We start from the raw sequence: 20209 nt of genomic DNA on the forward strand, positions 1-20209 counted from the left end.
ATAGAGGGGGAACTATAGAGAAATGGCCAGATTCAGGATATAAATGTTTGAAGTCTTCCTTCAGATTTTTGAAGGACTTCCTAAAAGGCTGCATGTGAGGAGAAACCCCGAAGATCGGCCTGAATGAATGATAGGCAGGATCAAGATGTTCAGAACTACAATGAGGAAAGCTACAGGACAGGGTGGGGCTGATAGGGGAAGAAGATTAGAAGTTTGGTTTGAAGTTGTTTATTAGACATCCACGGGGAGATGATGTGTAGGCAACTGAATATGTGTGTCTGGAGTCAGGGAGAGGGTTTGAGAGAGAGATATCAACGTGGGAGTTGTCAATACATACAGGATATTTAAAGCTCATGGACTGGATAAAGTCACCGAAGGAGTGAATGTAGGTAGAAAAGAGAGGGAACCCAAGACTGAAAGCATTCCCTCTGTAAGAACCTATGGTCACTGTGGCACATACAGTAAATGCGTAATCTTTCCATTCTTCCACTGTAACTTTTCTTAAAGGATGTATAATCGGAATATCTATTTTAAAATCTCTATCCATTATTAAGTTTCTAAATTCAATGTTAGTGAATTATTTAAATACAGTTAAAGCATTGTTAAAGTTCTGAGAAACCTAAAATAAAAAGAAATTTCCTTTTTATCCCATGACAACCAAAATCTACAGACAAATTTTAAGAAATAGGTTAATTTTTAAATGAAAGGTTAAAAAAAAAACCACAATACAAAATACTAATATTTACCTGCAAGGATTAGTAGTAAAAACTGAAAATGGTACTCTTTGCCTGAATTCATTAGTGATGCTTTCAGCAAATGGTGGCCTATAAATACAATAAAGATGATACAGTATATATTTTTTAGTTTACGAAGTTTTCTTTACTGTTGCAAATATCTGAATAAAACTTACCTTGGTAAGATGGAACCAAATCCAGGATCCTCTGGGCCGGGTACAAACACAAAACGACTACTGTAGCAAAATTCAACATAATTCATTCTAAAAATATTATCATACTGCTACCCAATAGTCTAAAACCAAGTTATTGCCTTTAATTATAAAATTTTAAAATTTCGTACATTTTAATAAATGAACTAATAGAAGTCTCTAGACCAATACCATCCAATAGATCTTTTTGCAATGATGGAAGTGTTCTATATCTGTATTGCTTAATTACTGAGTACTTGAACTGTGGCTAGTGTGACTGAATTTTTTTTCTTTAGTTTTTTTATTTTAGGTCGCACTGCCAGGTTTATAGGGTTCTTTGAGTTCCCTGACCAGGATCGAATCCAGACCCCTCCTCAGTGAAAGCACAGAGTCCTAACCACTGGACCACCAGGCAATTCCTTTAAATGCTATAGCTTTAAATTTAAAGAGATCCATGTGGCCAGTGACTATTATATTAAAGAGTATAGTTCTAGACCGTTGGAGTAATAATGTCATCAAGAAATTTGGATTATGGTTGAAATTATCACTCTTCCATTTAATACTTTTCAATATAAATCTCTACTAGAATGTAACATATATTATTGTGATAGAAGGATAATTTTATCTCCCAGCTATACTAATTTTCTCAACTTTTTCTTCCACTCATTTCTTAAATTAGGATTTATTTTTGTTTCTCAAATAACCCTTTAAATGAAAAAATATAGCAACAAAAATCATTACCTTTGATGAATATTTGGGTATTCGCATATTATATCTGCCAAAGTTTTTAGGGAATCTAAAATTTTAAAGGGATATTGAATTTAATTTGCATATGATATGCATAAATCAAATTTTATTTGACCAGATACAACTCTACATATTATTAATAAATTTAAATTAATATAGATTATTTTAGTTTATATAAATGTAGGAACACTTATTAAATAGATCCTTAATACCTTTCAAAGCTTGAACTTGATTTTTTCCATAAGGTGCAGATGAAAAATTACCACACAGAATAAAGCAGGTTGGAGGTGCTGGTGAATAACCTAAAAATAAAAGAATAAATGAGCATCACTTTTCTGGTCTAGAAATCATATTAAAATCTTTTAGCCATAAGCTTTTTTCTTTTTTTAGCCGTGAGTTTTTAATAATAAAACCTTACTGTCTAAAAGCAATACCTTATTTTAATAACAACTTCTTATAAAAAATAGTAATAATAGTGCCCATTTATTGAGTACTTATTTTGTGGCAGGCCCTGCAATGGCTTGATTAATCCTCACAACATCCCTCTAAACTGAGAGAGAGATTACGTAACCTGCCCAAAGTATTAGGCTGCAGTTTAAACTCAGCTCTGTCAAACTCCAAAGTCTAAGCTGTTATCCACTCTTGTACTGTTTTAGGACTAATTCTTATTTATCATGAACACACACATACAGTTATTTTTCAAATGTAAAAATGTAACTGTTTAAGATGAATTTATTTAAAATATTTCACTGCTGAATCAACTTTTTTAACAAAAATAGACTACTCAAAAAGATACCTTTTTTTTTAAAAGAATTTAGTTTTAAGACATGAGCTCTCATAAAAAAGAATAGAAACAAATGACACTTACCAGAAAACATGATGTGAAGTTTTTCCAATACTTCTACTTGGTCCAACCAAACATCAGATATAAAGACAAACATGGCATCTTTATTCTCATCCTCTAGTTGTTTTAGTTTTGCAGAAGTCTTCACAGATGTATTAGAAGGCCCTCCGAAAAAATTAATATTTCCATAGTATGCCCTAGGTAATTATAACACAATTATTACCTTCTATCCTATATTCTGTTGAAGATATTTTTCTGCTAATTCTACAAATTAAGCTTCTGTCTATCTAATGAGGTTATTTTCCCATCAACGTAAACTGTACCATGCAAATGTATTATTTGTACCACTTAAAAAGCAAACAAGTTTACTTAAACATTCTAGAATGAGAAAGGAAGCAATACTGAGGCAGTCAACAAAGTAAGATAAGTAAACTATATCTGGACCTTTTAAAACTTACTAAAGCAAATATTAAAATAAATCATAATTTCCTTATATAGTTGAAAGTAGGAGAAATAGGTACTCAATTTGAATAATAACTAATAAAAGTCTCAAAAAAAAGTGCTAGCCATTTGACCAGCAATTTCACTTCTAGATATCTGTTCTAAGAATTTAAAGATGTCTACAGAGACTTATCTACATCCCAGAATTGTGAAAATCTGGAAGAAACACTAAAGCTTGCTCAAAATGGAAACGAGTGATCTGCACTCCCAGCCTCCACTGCTCTTGCCACCCACCCTTCACCGGCTGCCATTCTACAGTCCTCAGTTTAAATGTTGAATACTATCCCACAGAACTGTCCCATGAGGATCGCAACAGAAGTCAGATTTCCCCATTACACACACTTGGAGGACCCTGTACTTCTCTTTCATAGAACTTATCAAATTTGTAATCAGCAAATTATTTGGGTGACATTTAATGTCTGTCTCCCTAATCCAACACCTAGCACAGAGTCTGGCAATATAGTATGTGCTCAAAGTACATTGCTGAATGTCACAAATCATGTAATAAAAAATTTCATGGTAATGGAAAATGTTGACTGAATATTATTAGATGATGAAGCAGGTTACAAAGCATTGTACAGTATGTATTCATTTTCAGCATCCAAAAAAGTGAATAGACATAGAACCTGTATATTCTTATTAAGTCACTGTAATTATATCCTATAAAGTCACTGCAAACACTGCATTAGGGAATACTGAACCTTGCTCTTAAGGGAAATGTGTACTGGTATCAGACAGATTGTAATATTAAATCATAAAACACCTCATCTTGGTAGATTCTGTTTTCTTTATCTTACAAAAGAGAAAGCAAGGTTCAGGTTTAGAAGTATTAAGTGACGTGCCTGAGGCCATCCCAATAACAGGTGACGGTGTTAGGTTACAATCTTGCAGTTATCAGAGGAATGAAATAAGACCAGAACATTACATAAACCAGAACATTACAAACAGAAATACCTAGTAAGCTGATTCTTGAGAAATTAAAGCTTAAAAAGGCCTCAGTAACATCTTCCATCCTTGATTCATGGAATATAAGGTTCAAAGACAAGAGCAAGAGGAAGGCTGTTTTCCCAAGAAATGATCTAGGAATTCTAGGAACTTTAACAATACATCAGGCTCAGAAAACATAAGTCACATGTCTTGTACCAGTGAAAGAGAACAACATGGCAATGGAATCCCAGCAAATCTGTACTTTAATTTAGAGAAAGTGGGACAATTTAAACAGACAGTTATTTGAGACATTACAAAGATGAATGCTTGGCTAAACTGAAACAAATGGTAACACTCAAGGCCAGCGTCCTTGTTTATACCTCTCATTCGGAAGAGTAATTTTGAGGCTTGTATGAAACTATAACACCAAGACAACAGCAATTATGCTTTCAATATAGCCCCAAGAAACCCTACCATGATGTAAACCTAGCCACAAACTAGCACTAAAAGTACAAACTTAAAAGTAAACTGGCTTGATGTGGGCTTGTATTCTCTGTGGCATGACCAGCACTTTACCCTGGATTTACTTCAGGAAGAAGATGCACAGCAAAAGCTGCCTGCCAGTGACTCCTCGCCAGCAAACATGGCCTTGGCACCTGATTCATAACAGCAGACTGGATCTAAAATCTTAATCATCAGACTCCTTGAAATCATCACCATCATCATGGAATCTCAGGATTAGAATGCAACTACTTTAATTACCCCAGATGCCTACAGGCTCCAGGAAGCTAATACTAAATACCAAAGCAGCAGCCAGCTGAGGCTGACTAGGTGTGAATGAGGATGCATACATTTATCCTGCCCAAAGTGAGCCATCACTGAAGATGTTCCAGGTGAGAATTTAGGTGCGAAGTACTGCCAGAGCTGATTGTTCAAGATAACTCAGAAATCTCCTAATTTTCAAATATTGGACACTAATTCAAAATATGCTTAAATACCTCCAAGGGGAAACAAGAAACATCTAGAGACTACAATCAACCCACAGGCCACCGGCTACAACTTTCATACCATTATTCAGCCTCTGTCAAATTCCTTGAGTGACAGGGAATTCACTCCTCTAGAGAAAGTCCTTTTGGAACCCCTCTAATATTATAATGATTTTGCATATATTAAGTAACTATATAATTTGCTTCTTATAGCTTTCACTCAGTAAAATACAAAAATAAGAACTTTATATTAACATGGGAATTATATTCTTCTGTTTTCCTATCTCTTGTCTCAGTCCTATAGATAGAGAAGACCAATGGATTGGAAATCTTTCCCAGTGAAAGCCAAATACAAAGACGCAATTGCAACCAGGCTGGAGTCAACCCACTAGTTTTCAGTTTTATATAAAGTCCAGTTTTTTAACTCTCATTTTCCATTGCTCTTCACCTTCTAACACAAAGTCTGAGGACTTGTAATAATCGACACGTGATATACTATCTTACATTTATTGCTGCCAGTATTCTAAAATTTCTATAGAGTTTAAGTCAAACATTTTTATACCTAGTAGTACTAGAGGGTTCAGTGGGTGGAAATCCAAAGGCATTGACATGAAACACCTGATCTTCAAACCAACCTGAAAAACAGATAAGTAACAAATCACTTTCATTTCTCCGATTTTCTTGTTCGAAAGGACAAAACTGGAACTCAAAGCAGTAATGCTAGGCCATCGTTTAATCCCCGGTCAACTAACCACAGAATTCACCAGCCCCACTGAGCTACAAAACAGTTTCAGGTTCAGAGACAATCTCAGTTCTTTTTTGTTTTTTATTTTTGGCCACACCATGTGACTTGCAAGATCTTAGTTCCCTGACCAGGGATGGAACCTGGGACCATGGAGGTGAACATGCTGAGTGCTAACCACTGGACCACCAGAGAATTCCTGATAGTCCCAGATCTATTAAAAAAAAAAAGTCATGAAATTGTAATAGATTTAGAAGTAAAACTTTTCCCTTTCTTATTTCACATTACATGTTAGAGTACAGACAGATAAGGTACACAGATAAAAATGTGCTTTTTTTACATTTATTTTTTATTGGAGTATAATTATATAACAAAGTGTATAACAGAGTGAATCAGCTAAATGTATGCATATATCCACTCTCTCTTAAGCCTCCCTCCCCCTCCATCCCACTCCTCCAGGTCATCACAGAGCTTCAAGCTGAGCTGCCTGCGCTGTACAGGAGCTTCTCACAGCTATCTGTTTTACACATGGTAGTGTATCGATTTCAATCCTGCTCTCCCAGTCGGTCCCACCCTCCCCTTCCCCCCTGTAGCCACAAGTCCATTCTCTACATCTGCATAAAAATGTCTCGTTTTATGACTCTATGTGCAGTCTTTTTTTAACTTCACTGAGACATAATTCACACATCATACAACCCTTTAAAAGTGTATACCTCAGGACTTCCCTGGTGGCCCAATGGTTCAGAAGCCACCTTGCAATGCAGGGAACACAGGTTTGATCCCTGGTCTGGCCAGATTCCCACATGCTGCAGGGCAACTAAGTTCCTTTGCCATAACTACTGAGCCTGCTCTCTAGAGCCTGGGAGCTGCAACTACTGAAGCCCACACACCCTAGAGCCCATGCTCTGTAACAGGAGAAGCCACCACAAGGAGAAGCCCATGACTCACAACTTAAAGAGTATCCCCCACTTGCTACAACTAGAGAAAGCCCACACATAGCAACAAAGACCCAGCACAGCCAAAAATAAGTAAATCAATAAAGATAAATTAAAAGTGCATACCTCAGCAGTTTTTAGTCTATTCACAAGTTGTACAACCATCAGTACTAATTTCAGAATATTTTCATCATCCCAGAAAGAAACCCTGTGCCCATTAGAAGTCCGAGAGTTAAATAATGTCAAAAGTATGCTCTGATAATCAATATTCCCCTGAGTTAATACTGTTAATGTATTTTAACCAGTGTAGAAAGGGTTTTACTGTAAAATGATAAGGAGGACAGGGGAAAAAGAATACTAACTTACCCTCTGCTAAGACAAAGCATGATTCTGTGTATAAACCACTATGAAACTGGTATACAGTAATTAAGGAAAATAATTCTATTTCTATGCTTGAGGTAGTGATAAAGTCGATATACATTTTGGGCTCAACAGGACTTTCAAATAATACATTCAAAGACTGCTGCTGCTGCTGCTGCTGCTAAGTCGCTCCAGTCATGTCCAACTCTGTGCAACCCATAGATGGCAGCCCACCAGGCTCCCCCGTCCCTGGGATTTTCCAGGCAAGAACACTGGAGTGGGTTGCCGTTTCCTTCTCCAATGCATGAAACTGAAAAGTGAAAGTGAAGTCCCTCAGTCATGTCTGGCTCATAGGGACCCCATGGACTGCAGCCCACCAGGCTCCTCCATCCTTGGGATTTTCCAGGCAAGAGTACTGGAGTGGGTTGCCATTGCCTTCTCCGACATTCAAAGACTACACATTTAAAACTCTGAATAGATTATAGCTTAAAAAATGTTAGGTTTAAGTATCCCCATATATGATTCTAAGATGTAATACTGAAGATATAGATCATTTTTAGCATGTTATAAACTTTTTCAGTCATTTGTCTGGATACAGCAAATAAGGGGGAATTAAACATTTTTGTCTCTAGTTAGGATTATGTCTCTAGATTCCTACACCACCATATGGAAGTTACACTAAGTACCCAAATAGGTAAATTTGAAAATGATATATAATCAATTTCCCCAGTTCATTTAACACAGATTTAAAAAAAATAAAAGTGAAGGATATAGCTTTACTAAGATCCAGTTGTATTGTTCCTGTAGGGTCTTCCAGAAAAAATTTTCCCTAAAAAAAATCAAAAGAAATATGTCCACATTTATGTAAAAATGAATACTATGGCAAAACAATTAAGATACTGACAATTCTGACAACAGAATATAGTAGAGAGTACTGTGGATTTTTTTAAAAATCAGTAATTCCAAGTCTAGGCTTTTCCATCATTTAATTAAGACTCAGAGTCCTCAGAGGTATCAAACAATGACTACTGCCGATCAAGAGATGGCAGCAGGGACATTTGCTGGCTGCCACAAGAGGGACCTCACCAGGTGCCTTCACCTAAGAGAACCAACCGCATGTCCCAGGGAGCAGGATGTGGTCTGCAGCTTTGAATGCTTAGAAACTGAGAAGTCAACCAGAGATTACTGGGGAACTAATTTCAGGCTATGCAAACTGGTGGCTTGTCTACTCAGGAAACCAAATGCAAATGAAAAAGTTACTTGGTAACTGAAGTAGCTGCTTTCAATGAAGAATACATTCCAGTGCCCTCTGTAAAAATGCTGTATTTAACTGACATTTCAGTCTGAAGGCTGAAAATAAAAGATGAATGCTTATCAAGTTTAACTTACCTCTTTTAACTGGGTTATCATCCCAAGAACAATCACATCGCCAATTTTGCTTGTACTGCCCAATAGGGTTTCTATTGTCTTAAGCTAAGATAAACAAAATAAACTCTTAAGGACTGAAAATATATTCCTTTAAGAAACTAATCTTTTTTTCCCTAAAAATAAGTAAAATTTGAGTGCACACTGCAGTATTTACACCTATTTTACAGTAGAAAATCAAATAAAACTCAGAAAATATAATTTTATCCTACAAAAAGCTAAAATAGCAACTGATGATGTCTTGGGAGAATTATGCCTAAAGAAACACCATGTCAACACAGGCCTTTACCAATGACTGAAGTTTCATACCATATTATTTTGAATAATGATAAGTATATTTATCTTTAAAGTGTAGAAGAATATGAATTTTATTTGTCAGTCTCTTCAGCACCTGCAAATTAGTGGGCTATTTAAAAAGTTATATTCTACTGTAACTTTATTATTTTGAAAGTCTGTCATTATTACTTATATTCTCAATTTGATCATTATATTTTTATCAGAAAGTTAAAGGTAGCAATAATTGGGACACTATTTTAAAGGGATCCTTTCTGACCCTTTTCTATACATATAATCCTAACAATATATTAGTATACACATACATAATTTATAAACACATACCCATACAGTTTGTTTTATTTGCAAAGATGAAATCATATTATTTGTATTATTCTTCAACTTAACTTTTTAAGTTTAATACATCTTAGACATGATTGCATTTAACTATATTTAGATATACTTCATTCTTCTTAATGGATAGAAATATCTATGATATATATACAACAACTTACCAAACAAAGGACACAATCACAACATCCCATAATAATGTTAACATATGACCTTGAAGTTCTCTTTAAAAACATGAACCTCAAGTGACATAAGAATACAATGTTCATTTTAAACAGTTTTTAAAAAGTGAAATACTTGGGAATAAATCTGAAGAAAAGACATGTATCCTAAAAACTGGATTAGGTAAAGATTTCTTAGAAACAATACTAAAAATATGAGCCATAAAAAAAAAAACTTATAAGCTAGACTTCAACATAATTAAGAACTTAAGTATTTCAAAAAGACCATTGAGAGAATAAAAAGAACACTTACAGACTGGGAAAAACATTGCAATTCGCAATCAGTAAATAAAGCAACACAGGAGTACAAAGCTATAACAAAGTGAGGATACCATATTTGTAGTTTGCAAAGGTAGAATGCCATACAGGGACTATAAATGGGGATTCAAATAATATACCAACAGGGTTACAAAATTAAACAGCCTGGAAAGATAACAAGAACAATAAATTATTTAGCTAAGCCTTAATGTTACTTTGGCAAAGAGGAAAGGTGAAATAATGCTTCTGGGCTGTAGGTATCTGAGTTGCTATAGGAAACCTAATATATATGAGAAAACACATAGACAATCATTGGTAGAGAAATATAAATAATGTCAAGTTCCAAAACTTAATATTTTTTCTGATAGCAGAAACTATCAAACACTATCAATGTTTTGTCCTCATGGTGCTGCCATCAAACATTAATTTAAGCATCATCCAGTATTATTGTTTTAGGATCCATCAGGCTGCTCATCCTTACGAATGCTGATCTAACATGGTAGAGAGCTGAGTGAGCCTGAGCAGAGCCTGGGCTCTTCAGAAGTCATGCGGAAACGCATAGAAACGGTGGGGCCTAGCCGGAAGGAGCTAAGGACTGTCCCGCAGCAGGGTTCCATGTGCTGAAGCAGGGAACCAAGCCACTGATGGACTGACAGTAACCAGGTATGTGGCTGGGACAAAAGTGACGGTGCTGTTTGGTAACTGCTTCCTGTAATGAAACGGCAGAAGGGGCACAGGTGGCAGGAAACACTCCCCCTCTCCCTGGACGACACTGTGGCCTGTCTGCGTTCTCTCGTGCATTCTATAAATGTGGTTTCCTTAGCGCCTTCAGTAAAGTCTTCACTCCAACTGAAATAACATGTCTTGGCTGAACAAGTGTGTGGTGGTCACTAGATGGCTGGATTGGGCAAAGAGCAGGATTTCAGAGTGGGAGTGAGGGCGAGATGGGTAATGTTGAGGGTTGGTCAGAAAGTCAGCAAATGGATCAGGAGGACTAGGGTTCTGTCCTGGTGGTAAGAGACTATCTGGGGGCTACCAGCATCTCAGGGCCTGCCCGGAAGAAGGAAGTGGATGATTCTGTTAGAGATTTGTAGCACCCGGGACATAAGGCACAGACTTTGCCAAGAGAGGGTACATGCAGGTCAGTTAGCTAAACAGTTATCAGTGGTTCATTTGCATTTAAAATTCAATAAATTAGAATTAAGCAACAAATATTAAACTTGTATACTTACACCCCCTGAATAATAATAACAACGTTCTAACCTGGAATTTGCTTCCACTTTCATCAGGGTGAGAACCTATCACTGGAGGAGTAAATAATTCATGTCTGTGGGTTCTCTAGAAAAAAGAAAAATTCACATGAATTACTGAGGCAAACCTTTAAAACAGAGCACTATTCATTAAAATAGCACCCTGACAAACCATTGTTCTTAAATTAACATTACTATTATTTATTCTCAACAGATTTGAAAACCCCACATACTTTAATGTACAAATATCTAGAAATGCAATTTTTTTTTTAATGTTAAGGCTTTTTTAAAAAGGTCTATTGTGTACCTGGCAGTAATGCACTCTGGGCTGATATGAAATGACAAACTAAAGCTGTCATCCTCAGAGGCAGGGGCCAGTGGGAACTGTCAACAGGTCACAATACAACCAAGGACCCTGAGAAGAAGGGGCCATTCAATGAGATCCTAAGTGATAAAAAGGACTCTGCTAGTAAGAAACAAGAGGAGACTGAGACAAGATATTTTAGGCAGAGGAAGGGAATTGTCACAGAAGGAGTTCTAAAGAATCAAGAAGTGTTAGGGACGTGATGTGAAGTTTAGTACAGTTGGATCACAAGGTGCACAAGTCAGATAATGCGAGAGTTTGGCTGGAGTCTCTCCTAGCAAATCAAAGTACTCCATCCCTTTGGCTATTGATTGGTTCAGGGTTGAATAAGTGCCTAAAGCTGCGCCAGTAACAGTTACTGGAACTTTTGAAAAAGAACAACTCTCTAAGAGTCACTAAGGCCACTAGTGGCCACATCTGTCACCTCATGGGGAGAATTTGTTTGAAAGTAAGATGAATTTTTTAAAGGTGCTGGGAGATGGAAAGAGCTAGATGCCTCAGGACATTGTGTGAGCACCTGGCTCCAAGTGTGCTTGACACAGCTGGACCTTCTCCACAAGCCAAGAAATTCCTTTGTCTATTTTTGCCAGTTTGAGTTTCCATTACCTCTAATAGAAAAGCCCTAACAATACAGACTCTGCATGCCAAACTAAGAAGTTAGTCTTACACACAATTGAAAATAACAATTTTGAAGTAGAATGGTAAAAGCAGATTTGTGTTCAGGAAGATAACTGCAATAAAAATATGCATGGACTAAAATTCAACCCTTTAAAAAAATGTATGTGTTTATTTATTTGGCTGTGCTGCATCTTAGCTGTTCCACAGGGGACCTTGGATCTTCACTGAGGCATGCAGGATCTTCAGCTGCAGCATGCAAACCCTTAGTTGTGGCATGTAGGATCTAGTTCCCTGATCAGGGATCGAACCCGGCCCCCCTGCATTGGGAGTATAGAATCTTAGCCACTGGACCACCAGATTCAACCCTTTTAATGAGGCTCGGGAGGGTTTAGTGACACCCCCAAATAATATCGTAGGCTCTAACACATAATTTTTAAAAAGAAAGAAAAAAGAAAGTGGTATTTACTGAGCATCTTCTCTGTGAAAAGCACTATGCCAAATGTGGTGGAGGAAATAAACAAGGAGTGTGCAGTCTGACAACAGGGCTACGCACCCCGAATGCCCAGCAGGACCAGCTCTAGTAACTGACACAGGAGATACACTGAGTCGTCAGAGGGTTGAAAGCAGAAAGAGACTGTATCCAACTGGAGATCACAGAGGGCTTCGGAAAACAGGAGGAACCTGAGAGGGCCCTTCCAGAATGAGGAGGGTTTCAACAGAAGAGATAAGACAGAAGAGCAGCAAGAGAGTGAATAGTTTACGCAAAGTCACAGAAGTGAAGAAACAGAAAAATTCCATGTTTCAGTTTTGGCTCCTCTACTTTTAAAAGTAGAGATTAGGCCAAAAATGTATGACTGGAAGATTTGTACTTAATCCAATAAGTAGTAAACTTCCTTGAAAGACTTGTGAGCAAAATCATTACAGGATCGGTGCTGAACTTTGGGAAGAGCAGTCTGGCAGCACTGTGTAGAGGCTGGAGGCAGGAGAGAATAGATGTCTTCAGGGCTCATTCTCTTCAAGCTCTGTTCAGTGCTTACTCCTGCTGACCACCCTCTCCTTGAAACCTCCCGGTGCTTCTGCCGTATAACAGCACCCTAACCTAGCCCCCAAACTTATCCTCTTCCCTTTTCCGTTATCTCTCAGGAGCCCAGCCTCACCTGTGACTCAAGGCAGATGCCCCTCAATCTCTCTCCCTACCCAGATCTCTTTCTTTCCCTGCAGACATGCATCTCACCTGATATCCTGCTGGCGACCTGAACTCAACTGTTTGAAATAGAACCTGCCATCACCTTCCCCCTTCTCCTTTTCCTAGTTGTTAACTTTTTATCATTATGCTACCCGTGTACTCTCTCAGGCTCAAAACCTTAATCATCTTGGAGTTTTCACTCTCCCTGTTCTTGTCCAGTCACCACGAAACTGTGGCTTCCATGTTCCGGGACTGTCCCCTCTTTCTGCTCCCCTTGCCTGCTTTCATTCAGGCTATCATTTATGCCAGGACTAATATCACACACACCTGTAAGTCTTCTCTCATACTCTAATTCATTCTAAAATCTACTGAGAGAGGAAGTGTTCAAGGAACCTGCCGTAATGAATCGCTGTGGTATTTTAAAGCTCCTTGTACCAAGAGAACAGAGTCCAGCTCCCAAAAATGGCATCCAAGGCACATCCATGATTTAGCTGCCACTTGACTTTACAGACTTATCCCATGCCACTCCTCCTCACAAGCCTAAGGCACATCCATGATTTAGCTGCCACTTGACTTTACAGACTTATCCCATGCCACTCCTCCTCACAAGCCTTCCTCTCCACACGAAGGACTGAGTGCTCATCATTTCCTGCACAGAGTCCACTTAACCTTTAGCTCTTTGTTCACAGTTCACCACCTTTCCCCCATTTCCACAAGATCAAAGCAATCAAGGTCCCTGTCAAATGCCATCGTTTCCCTGAAGCCGTCTCCGATTTTTCTATGGAATGCATTCTCTTTGTATTTCTTCTAAAGCATGTATAAAATTCTACTCTATATTTTATTTGTGCACATGTCTTCAACTTCATAGACTATAGTAGGAGGCAAATGTTGGGCTCAAATCAGACTGACTAGATTCAAATCCTCGTTCTACTTACTAGATATAACCTCTGGGCTAGTGACTAAACTTCTTTATGGCTTAGTTTCCCATCTGTAAAATGGGAATAATAGCATTTATACTACTGAATGTTGATATTATGGTGATTAAATGATAAGCAACGTCTGTAAAGTAATAATGCCTGGCATATCAAAAGCATGTGAAAAATGTTAGCTACTATTTTTACCATCATCATGATTGTTAAAGTATTTTTTTCATATATGTATCCTCTGTATGGTCTCAAAATAGAGAGCCCAACAATAGTCTACTGAATGACAAACTTTAGAGTACAAAAGCCCATCCTTTGATTATTCCTGAGTGTAACCTAAGTTGAAATAGTCTCTTTCTCCCCCTCCAACTCACCTGGTGCAAAATTGTGTATCGTTCACGAAACAGCTCTGCTTTATCTCTTGCTGTCCCAAATAAATTTGGTGCAGGGTGGTTGGTCATTAATAAACTAGAAAAAAAAGAATATGTCTATTTATGAGTATCATAGTACACAAAGATAAATCAAAAATGAAAGACTGTATACCTTCTGAAAAAATATATACATTTGAAATTAGCTTAAATCAATGGACGGCATACTTACGGAAGAAATTTTTTTCTTTCTGAATTGTACACAAAGCGTGGGATATCAAATGCTCCTATGATATTGAAGATATGATCTCTGAAAAACAACCCATAAGAACAAACCTGATTTACTAAAAAATAAGTATTCCAAGTGAACATGAAAACTTGCATTATAATCTTACATCATACACATATACTTTCCACAGATCATGTAAACAATCTTTTGTAGTGTCAAAAATAATACAAGGTTTTTAGCCTGTATATTTTCCTCTCAGAGAAAAGAAAGCACTGCCAATACTCTCAAACAAACAAAAAATTTAATCAACTTCTAATTAATAATGTCATCTGTTGGAAAAGAACATTTATAATAAAATAGTGACATCTTAAAGAAATCTCTAATATATACTACTTTTATAAGCTACAATATTATTAAAGGGTATAATTCATTTCCAACTATTTTGTAATCCAAAATATCATGCAAAAGTGACCCAGGAAAAGATGTAAACAGAAAAAAGAACTGCCCCCCAAATTATGACTATATCATTGACATGTATAGTGTTAGAGAAGGGCAATTCACAAAATAATTTACCTTCAGACACTTTTAATATAACCATGTTTGAATGAGGTTAAATAGCACTATTCTCAGCACTACTGCATAAATATGCCAATCTAAAAAAAAATTCCCTAAAATTATATCTATCTCCCAAAATGAAAATGGTCAAAAAAGCTTCATGCTCACCTGTTGGTAGCACCTAGTATAGTGAAGCAGAAAACCAGTGAACTTGAAGCAAGCCTTGATTCTAGGCACAGTGCCATGGTTTTCTAGTGGATCAGTCTCAGCAAGTTATTTAACTTACCCATGCTCCTTATGCATCTATAATAATGAGAGGCTCTCTCTCCCTTCTGCTATAATATAATGACTTTCTGACAACTGGAGTTGCAAAGATGATTTATAATTCAGTCCCCACTCGACTTCTATATTGGCTGACAGTAGCATGGCAGCCCACTCCAGTATTCTTATTTGGAGAATCCCCATGGACAGAGGAGCCTGGAGGGGGGCAGTCCATGGAGTTGCAAAGAGTCAGACACAACTGAGCGACTAAGCACAGCACAGCAGCATATGAACAGCTTGACAGAAACAATGGGTACCTTTAACGCCTACTTTAGGATGATAATCCTTATACTTTGATACAATTGGTTTGAATTTCTAATGAGGGATTTAGGAGCAAGTACTCTAGTATCCTAAACAATGAGTTGGCAAGGATAAAATTTAAATACCTTAATTTCTCTATTTTTTGCAGCTCTAATAAGTTCTAATAGGAAAAAGATTAAAACTTCTAGATAGACATGCACACACTGCTATATTTTAAATAGATAACCAACAAAAACCTATCGTATAGCAAAAAAAAAAAAAAAGATTAAAACTACTGACCAAAAGCAGTAATGACTCCTTTCAATTATCTCCATTGCCCCAGTATGAAAAAAAGTGTTAAACTCTTTCTTTTCATTTTTCCCAGATGTTTTTGTTTTAGTTAAACCCTGTGAATTTGGAAAGTAGAAGGAAAAGGAAAGAGGTACACTTGGGAATAAAACCCAGAAAAATTACTGCCATATAAATTCCTAAGCTCTAACAGTATGAGACAGGGTAACAAGTCATAAAGCTGAGGTTCTACCCTCCTTCGCCATTCAGCATGTTACCCAAGTTAAGTCCCTGAACTTTCGGGACTCAGCCCTTTTGAAACTAAGATAAAAAGTAAATTATACCTCTGAATAATCAATTCAATTCACCTGTAGCATATAAAATATTAAATCAGTTGGGTAAGTGGCAAAAGTCTGTCATGGTACAAACACATCAAAATCTCAAATCCTGAGATAAAAATAGTAAAGATGAGTCATGTAATATCAAGGTTTATAATATTCACTCAGTCGTGTGACTCTGAGACCCCATGGACTATAGCCTGCTAGGCTCCTCTGTCCATGGAATTCTCCAGGCCAGACTACTAGAGTGGATAGCCATTCCCTTCTCCAGGTGATCTTTCCAACCCAGGTATCAAACCCAGGTCTCCCGCATAGCAGGCAGATTCTTTACCATGAGCCACCAGGGAAGCCCATGTAGCTTATAATGTAAGCTATCACCAAAAAGAAACACAAAGAAAGAACCACTGTAGAGATGGTGACCACTGGGTATTTTCCCAAGAAAATAATTTAAAATAAGCACTCAATAACACTTCTGTACCGGGAAAAAGTGAAATTTGTCCACATACATAGTTTCATCTACTGACTGACTGCATTCCTGGACTGCTGCTTCCACTACCGATCGCTCAATCATGTTTGATGACACTGAAAAGAGAAGCTCAAAGTCAAATTTTAAAAACAGGCATACAATTTAGTTCTCTCCACATATGGCTGTTTTTCCTTAAAATAATCTGTAAACACTAACCCCAAGATTCTCATTACATAGGTTTTAGGAGGAAAAAGCATGTTAGGTTAGGACAGTAACTAACAAAAGTCTTATCTCAAATATCTTAATTTTCTTCTCTCAAATACACTTATAATACCCTGATACACAGTCAAATGCCTCAGCTTTCTAAATAGTGTTTAGCAATATACATTCAGGTATACAAATGCTTCTGTAAGCTCCTAGGTTAATATGGTTACATACGTAAAACTTTTCATCACAACTGCTATGTTTCTTCCTTTTTGTGTGTGTGTGGCTGTGCTTGGTCTTCGTAGCGGTGTGCAGGCTTCTCCAGTTGCCCCATGGCATGCAGGATCCTAGTTCCCCTATCAGGGATAGAACCCACGTCCCCTGCACTAGAAGGCAGATTCTTAATCCCTGGACCACCAGAGAAGTCCCCACAACTGCTATGTTTCAACAGGCATGAGAGTAACAGTAATAACAATAACTGCCACCATTTATTAAGCCCTTAGTAAACAAGTGACACTATGCTCAGTACTTCACAAGCAGTACTGGATAGATGTCCTATAAGACTGATGTTCAAGCCATGTCTTACAGATGAGGAAAGCGCAACTCCAAGAGGTCAAATAACCTGCTGGTGAACATAACTGGAAGGAGTAGAGAGCAACACAAACCAGAGCCTGGTGATTGGGTGCCCTTAACCACTGTGGTATGTTCTCAGGCAAAATGCCATCATGTGCCATTCAGTTCAGTTCAGTTCAGTCGCTCAGTCGTGTCCGACTCTTTGCGACCTCATGAATCGCAGCACGCCAGGCCTCCCTGTCCATCACCAACTCCGGGAGTTCACTCAAACTCATGTCCATCGAGTCAGTGATGCCATCCAGCCATCTCATTCTCTGTCGTCCCCTTCTCCTCCTGCCCCCAATCCCTCCCAGCATCAGTGTCTTTTCCAATTAGTTAACTCTTCGCATGAAGTGGCCAAAATACTGGAGATTCAGCTTTAGCATCATTCCTTCCAAAGAACACCCAGGGCTGATCTCCTTTAGAATGGACTGGTTGGATCTCCTTGCAGTCCAAGGGACTCTCAAGCGTCTTCTCCAACACCACAGTTCAAAAGCATCAATTCTTCAGCGCTCAGCTTTCTTCACAGTCCAACTCTCGCATCCATACATGTGCCATTAATGTATACTAATTTTCTAAAATTAATAATTTCTAAATTTTCAACTATAAGGAAAATTTTAAAACAAAGATATATTTAAAATTCTACCCTTAGAAGTAAAAATGAGATATAATAGCAATTTCTCCTCTATCATAGAAAGTTTCCACCCATTTAACTGAAGAAACCAGCACCTGTACAACCTATGAGAGCAAGGCACACCCACCTCCCTTCTTCAGTGCTCTAGAAACGGGACATTTTTTTCTAGGAGAAGAGCATTTCTCTTTTGTAGGTCCATGCTTTTGGCAAAAGATTGAATATTTAACAAAAAGATCCCTCAAGAAAGGCTGAGGCAGGAAGGGAAAGTTATTCTCGCTCACTTTTTTCCTTCAAACATTTAAAAATAACTGACTTGAGGAATTTGTATGCAGCTCAGGAAGCAACAGTTAGAACTGGACATGGAACAACAGACTGAATCCAAATAGGAAAAGGAGTACGTCAAGGCTGTATATTTTCACCCTGCTTATTTAACTTACATGCAGAGTACATCATGAGAAACACTGGGCTGGATGAAATACAAGCTAGAATCAAGACTGCCGGGAAAAATATCAATAACCTCAGATATGCAGATGACACCACTCTTATGGCAGGAAGTGAATAAGAACTAAAGAGCCTCTTGATGAAAGTGAAAGAGGAGAGTGAAAAAGTTGGCTTAAAGCTCAAGATTCAGAAAACGAAGATCATGGCATCTGGTCCTATCACTTCATGGCAAATAGATAGGGAAACTGTAGAAACAGTGGCTGACTTTATTTTTTTGGCTTCCAAAATCACTGCAGATGGTGATTGCAGCCATGAAATTAAAAGACGTTTACTCCTTGGAAGTAAAGTTATGACCAACCTAGACAGCATATTAAGAAGCAGAGACATTACTTTGCCAACAAACGTCCGTCTAGTCAAGGCTATGGTTTTTCCAGTAGTCGTGTATGGATGTGAGAGCTGGACTATAAAGAAATCTGAGCACCAAAGAATTGATACTTTTGAACTGTGGTGTTGGAGAAGACTCTTGAGAGTCCCTTGGACTGCAAGGAGATCCAACCAGTCCATCTTAAAAGAGATCAGTCCTGAGTGTTCATTGGAAGGACTGATGTTGAAGCTGAAACTCCAATACTTTTGCCACCTAATGCGAAGAGCTACACATTTGAAAAGACCCTGATGCTGGGAAAGATTGAAGGTAGAAGGAGAAGGGGACAACAGAGGATGAGATGGTTGGATGGCATCACTGACTCAATGGAGATGAGAGGGAGGGACAGGGAGGCCTGGAGTGCTGTGGTCCATGGCGTCGCAAAGAGTTGGACATGACTGAGCAACTGAACTGAACTGAACTGAAGTAACACAAAGAAATAGGCATACAGAGAAAAGAAAGTGACCATAATGGAATCAGAGAGAAATTTCATAAAAGGGAAGAACTGTAAAAGAGTCTCTGGGAATGCCCCAAGGTTCCAACAGAATTAGAGGCTCCCCTTTAGCAACAAGCGCTACCAGGGGTTATGTCTCATGCCACCAAGACATTCAATACTGAGTCCTCAACTTCTCCTTAAACTTTTTAAGATAACTGAGGATGTAGAACTATATGAACAATATACGTTACAGAGAATGTTACTTACAGGGTTGCTTTTCAACTGCATCGATGATCTTTTCCAGTGCATCTTCAAGCTCTATTTCATTGATAGACTGAAGAGCTTCTGTGAGGTACTTAACAGCTTCGCTGATAAGAGAGACTGGTAATTAAGGCTACACGTTTTATGCCAAAATCTGGCAAACATTTGTCAATCCAGCATTGAAATTAAGACCTACTCACTCACTCCTCCCTGCAAGCAATACTCCCCTTTCCTGTGCTTTCTGAACGAAGTCTTTCCCCTACCCGCTGCCAATAGAACCATTCTTAAAATCCCAAATCACATCCTTCTTCTAGAAAGACTTCCTAAACCAGCTCTACCAGCTGCAATCTTCCCTTCCTTCTGAAATTGTTAATCTCACTTATAGGTACCTTACATCTGCTACATCAAGTAGCCTTGTACTATGTATTACTTGACATTAATAAACTCAGTCTGCTTCAATGTTCTGAATATAACAATTAAATAAATATTTATTAATTTGATAATGCATTTGCTTAAGTTCCAGTAATTTCATCATCGTTTTCAACTGTAAAATAAGGAA

General features: G+C 37.8%; 1 protein-coding gene across 1 annotated transcript in view; it reads right to left on the bottom strand.

Annotated features, from left to right (window-relative positions):
• POLE2 (DNA polymerase epsilon 2, accessory subunit) overlaps positions 1-20209 on the bottom strand; it is a 29812-nt gene that overhangs the window by 7236 nt on the left and 2367 nt on the right. The window contains exons 2-15 of the mRNA XM_052646876.1: positions 19657-19757; positions 16682-16757; positions 14437-14514; positions 14211-14304; positions 10759-10833; positions 8357-8440; positions 7740-7796; positions 6974-7022; positions 5493-5565; positions 2541-2713; positions 1885-1974; positions 1667-1721; positions 911-970; positions 747-824 (exon numbers count right to left, since the gene is read on the bottom strand). Coding sequence (XP_052502836.1) covers positions 747-824; positions 911-970; positions 1667-1721; positions 1885-1974; positions 2541-2713; positions 5493-5565; positions 6974-7022; positions 7740-7796; positions 8357-8440; positions 10759-10833; positions 14211-14304; positions 14437-14514; positions 16682-16757; positions 19657-19757 — 1143 coding nt within the window. The remainder of the gene's footprint in view (positions 1-746; positions 825-910; positions 971-1666; positions 1722-1884; positions 1975-2540; positions 2714-5492; positions 5566-6973; positions 7023-7739; positions 7797-8356; positions 8441-10758; positions 10834-14210; positions 14305-14436; positions 14515-16681; positions 16758-19656; positions 19758-20209) is intronic.

This window comes from Budorcas taxicolor, chromosome 10 (genome assembly GCF_023091745.1).
Source record: "Budorcas taxicolor isolate Tak-1 chromosome 10, Takin1.1, whole genome shotgun sequence".
Taxonomy (NCBI): domain Eukaryota; kingdom Metazoa; phylum Chordata; class Mammalia; order Artiodactyla; family Bovidae; genus Budorcas; species Budorcas taxicolor.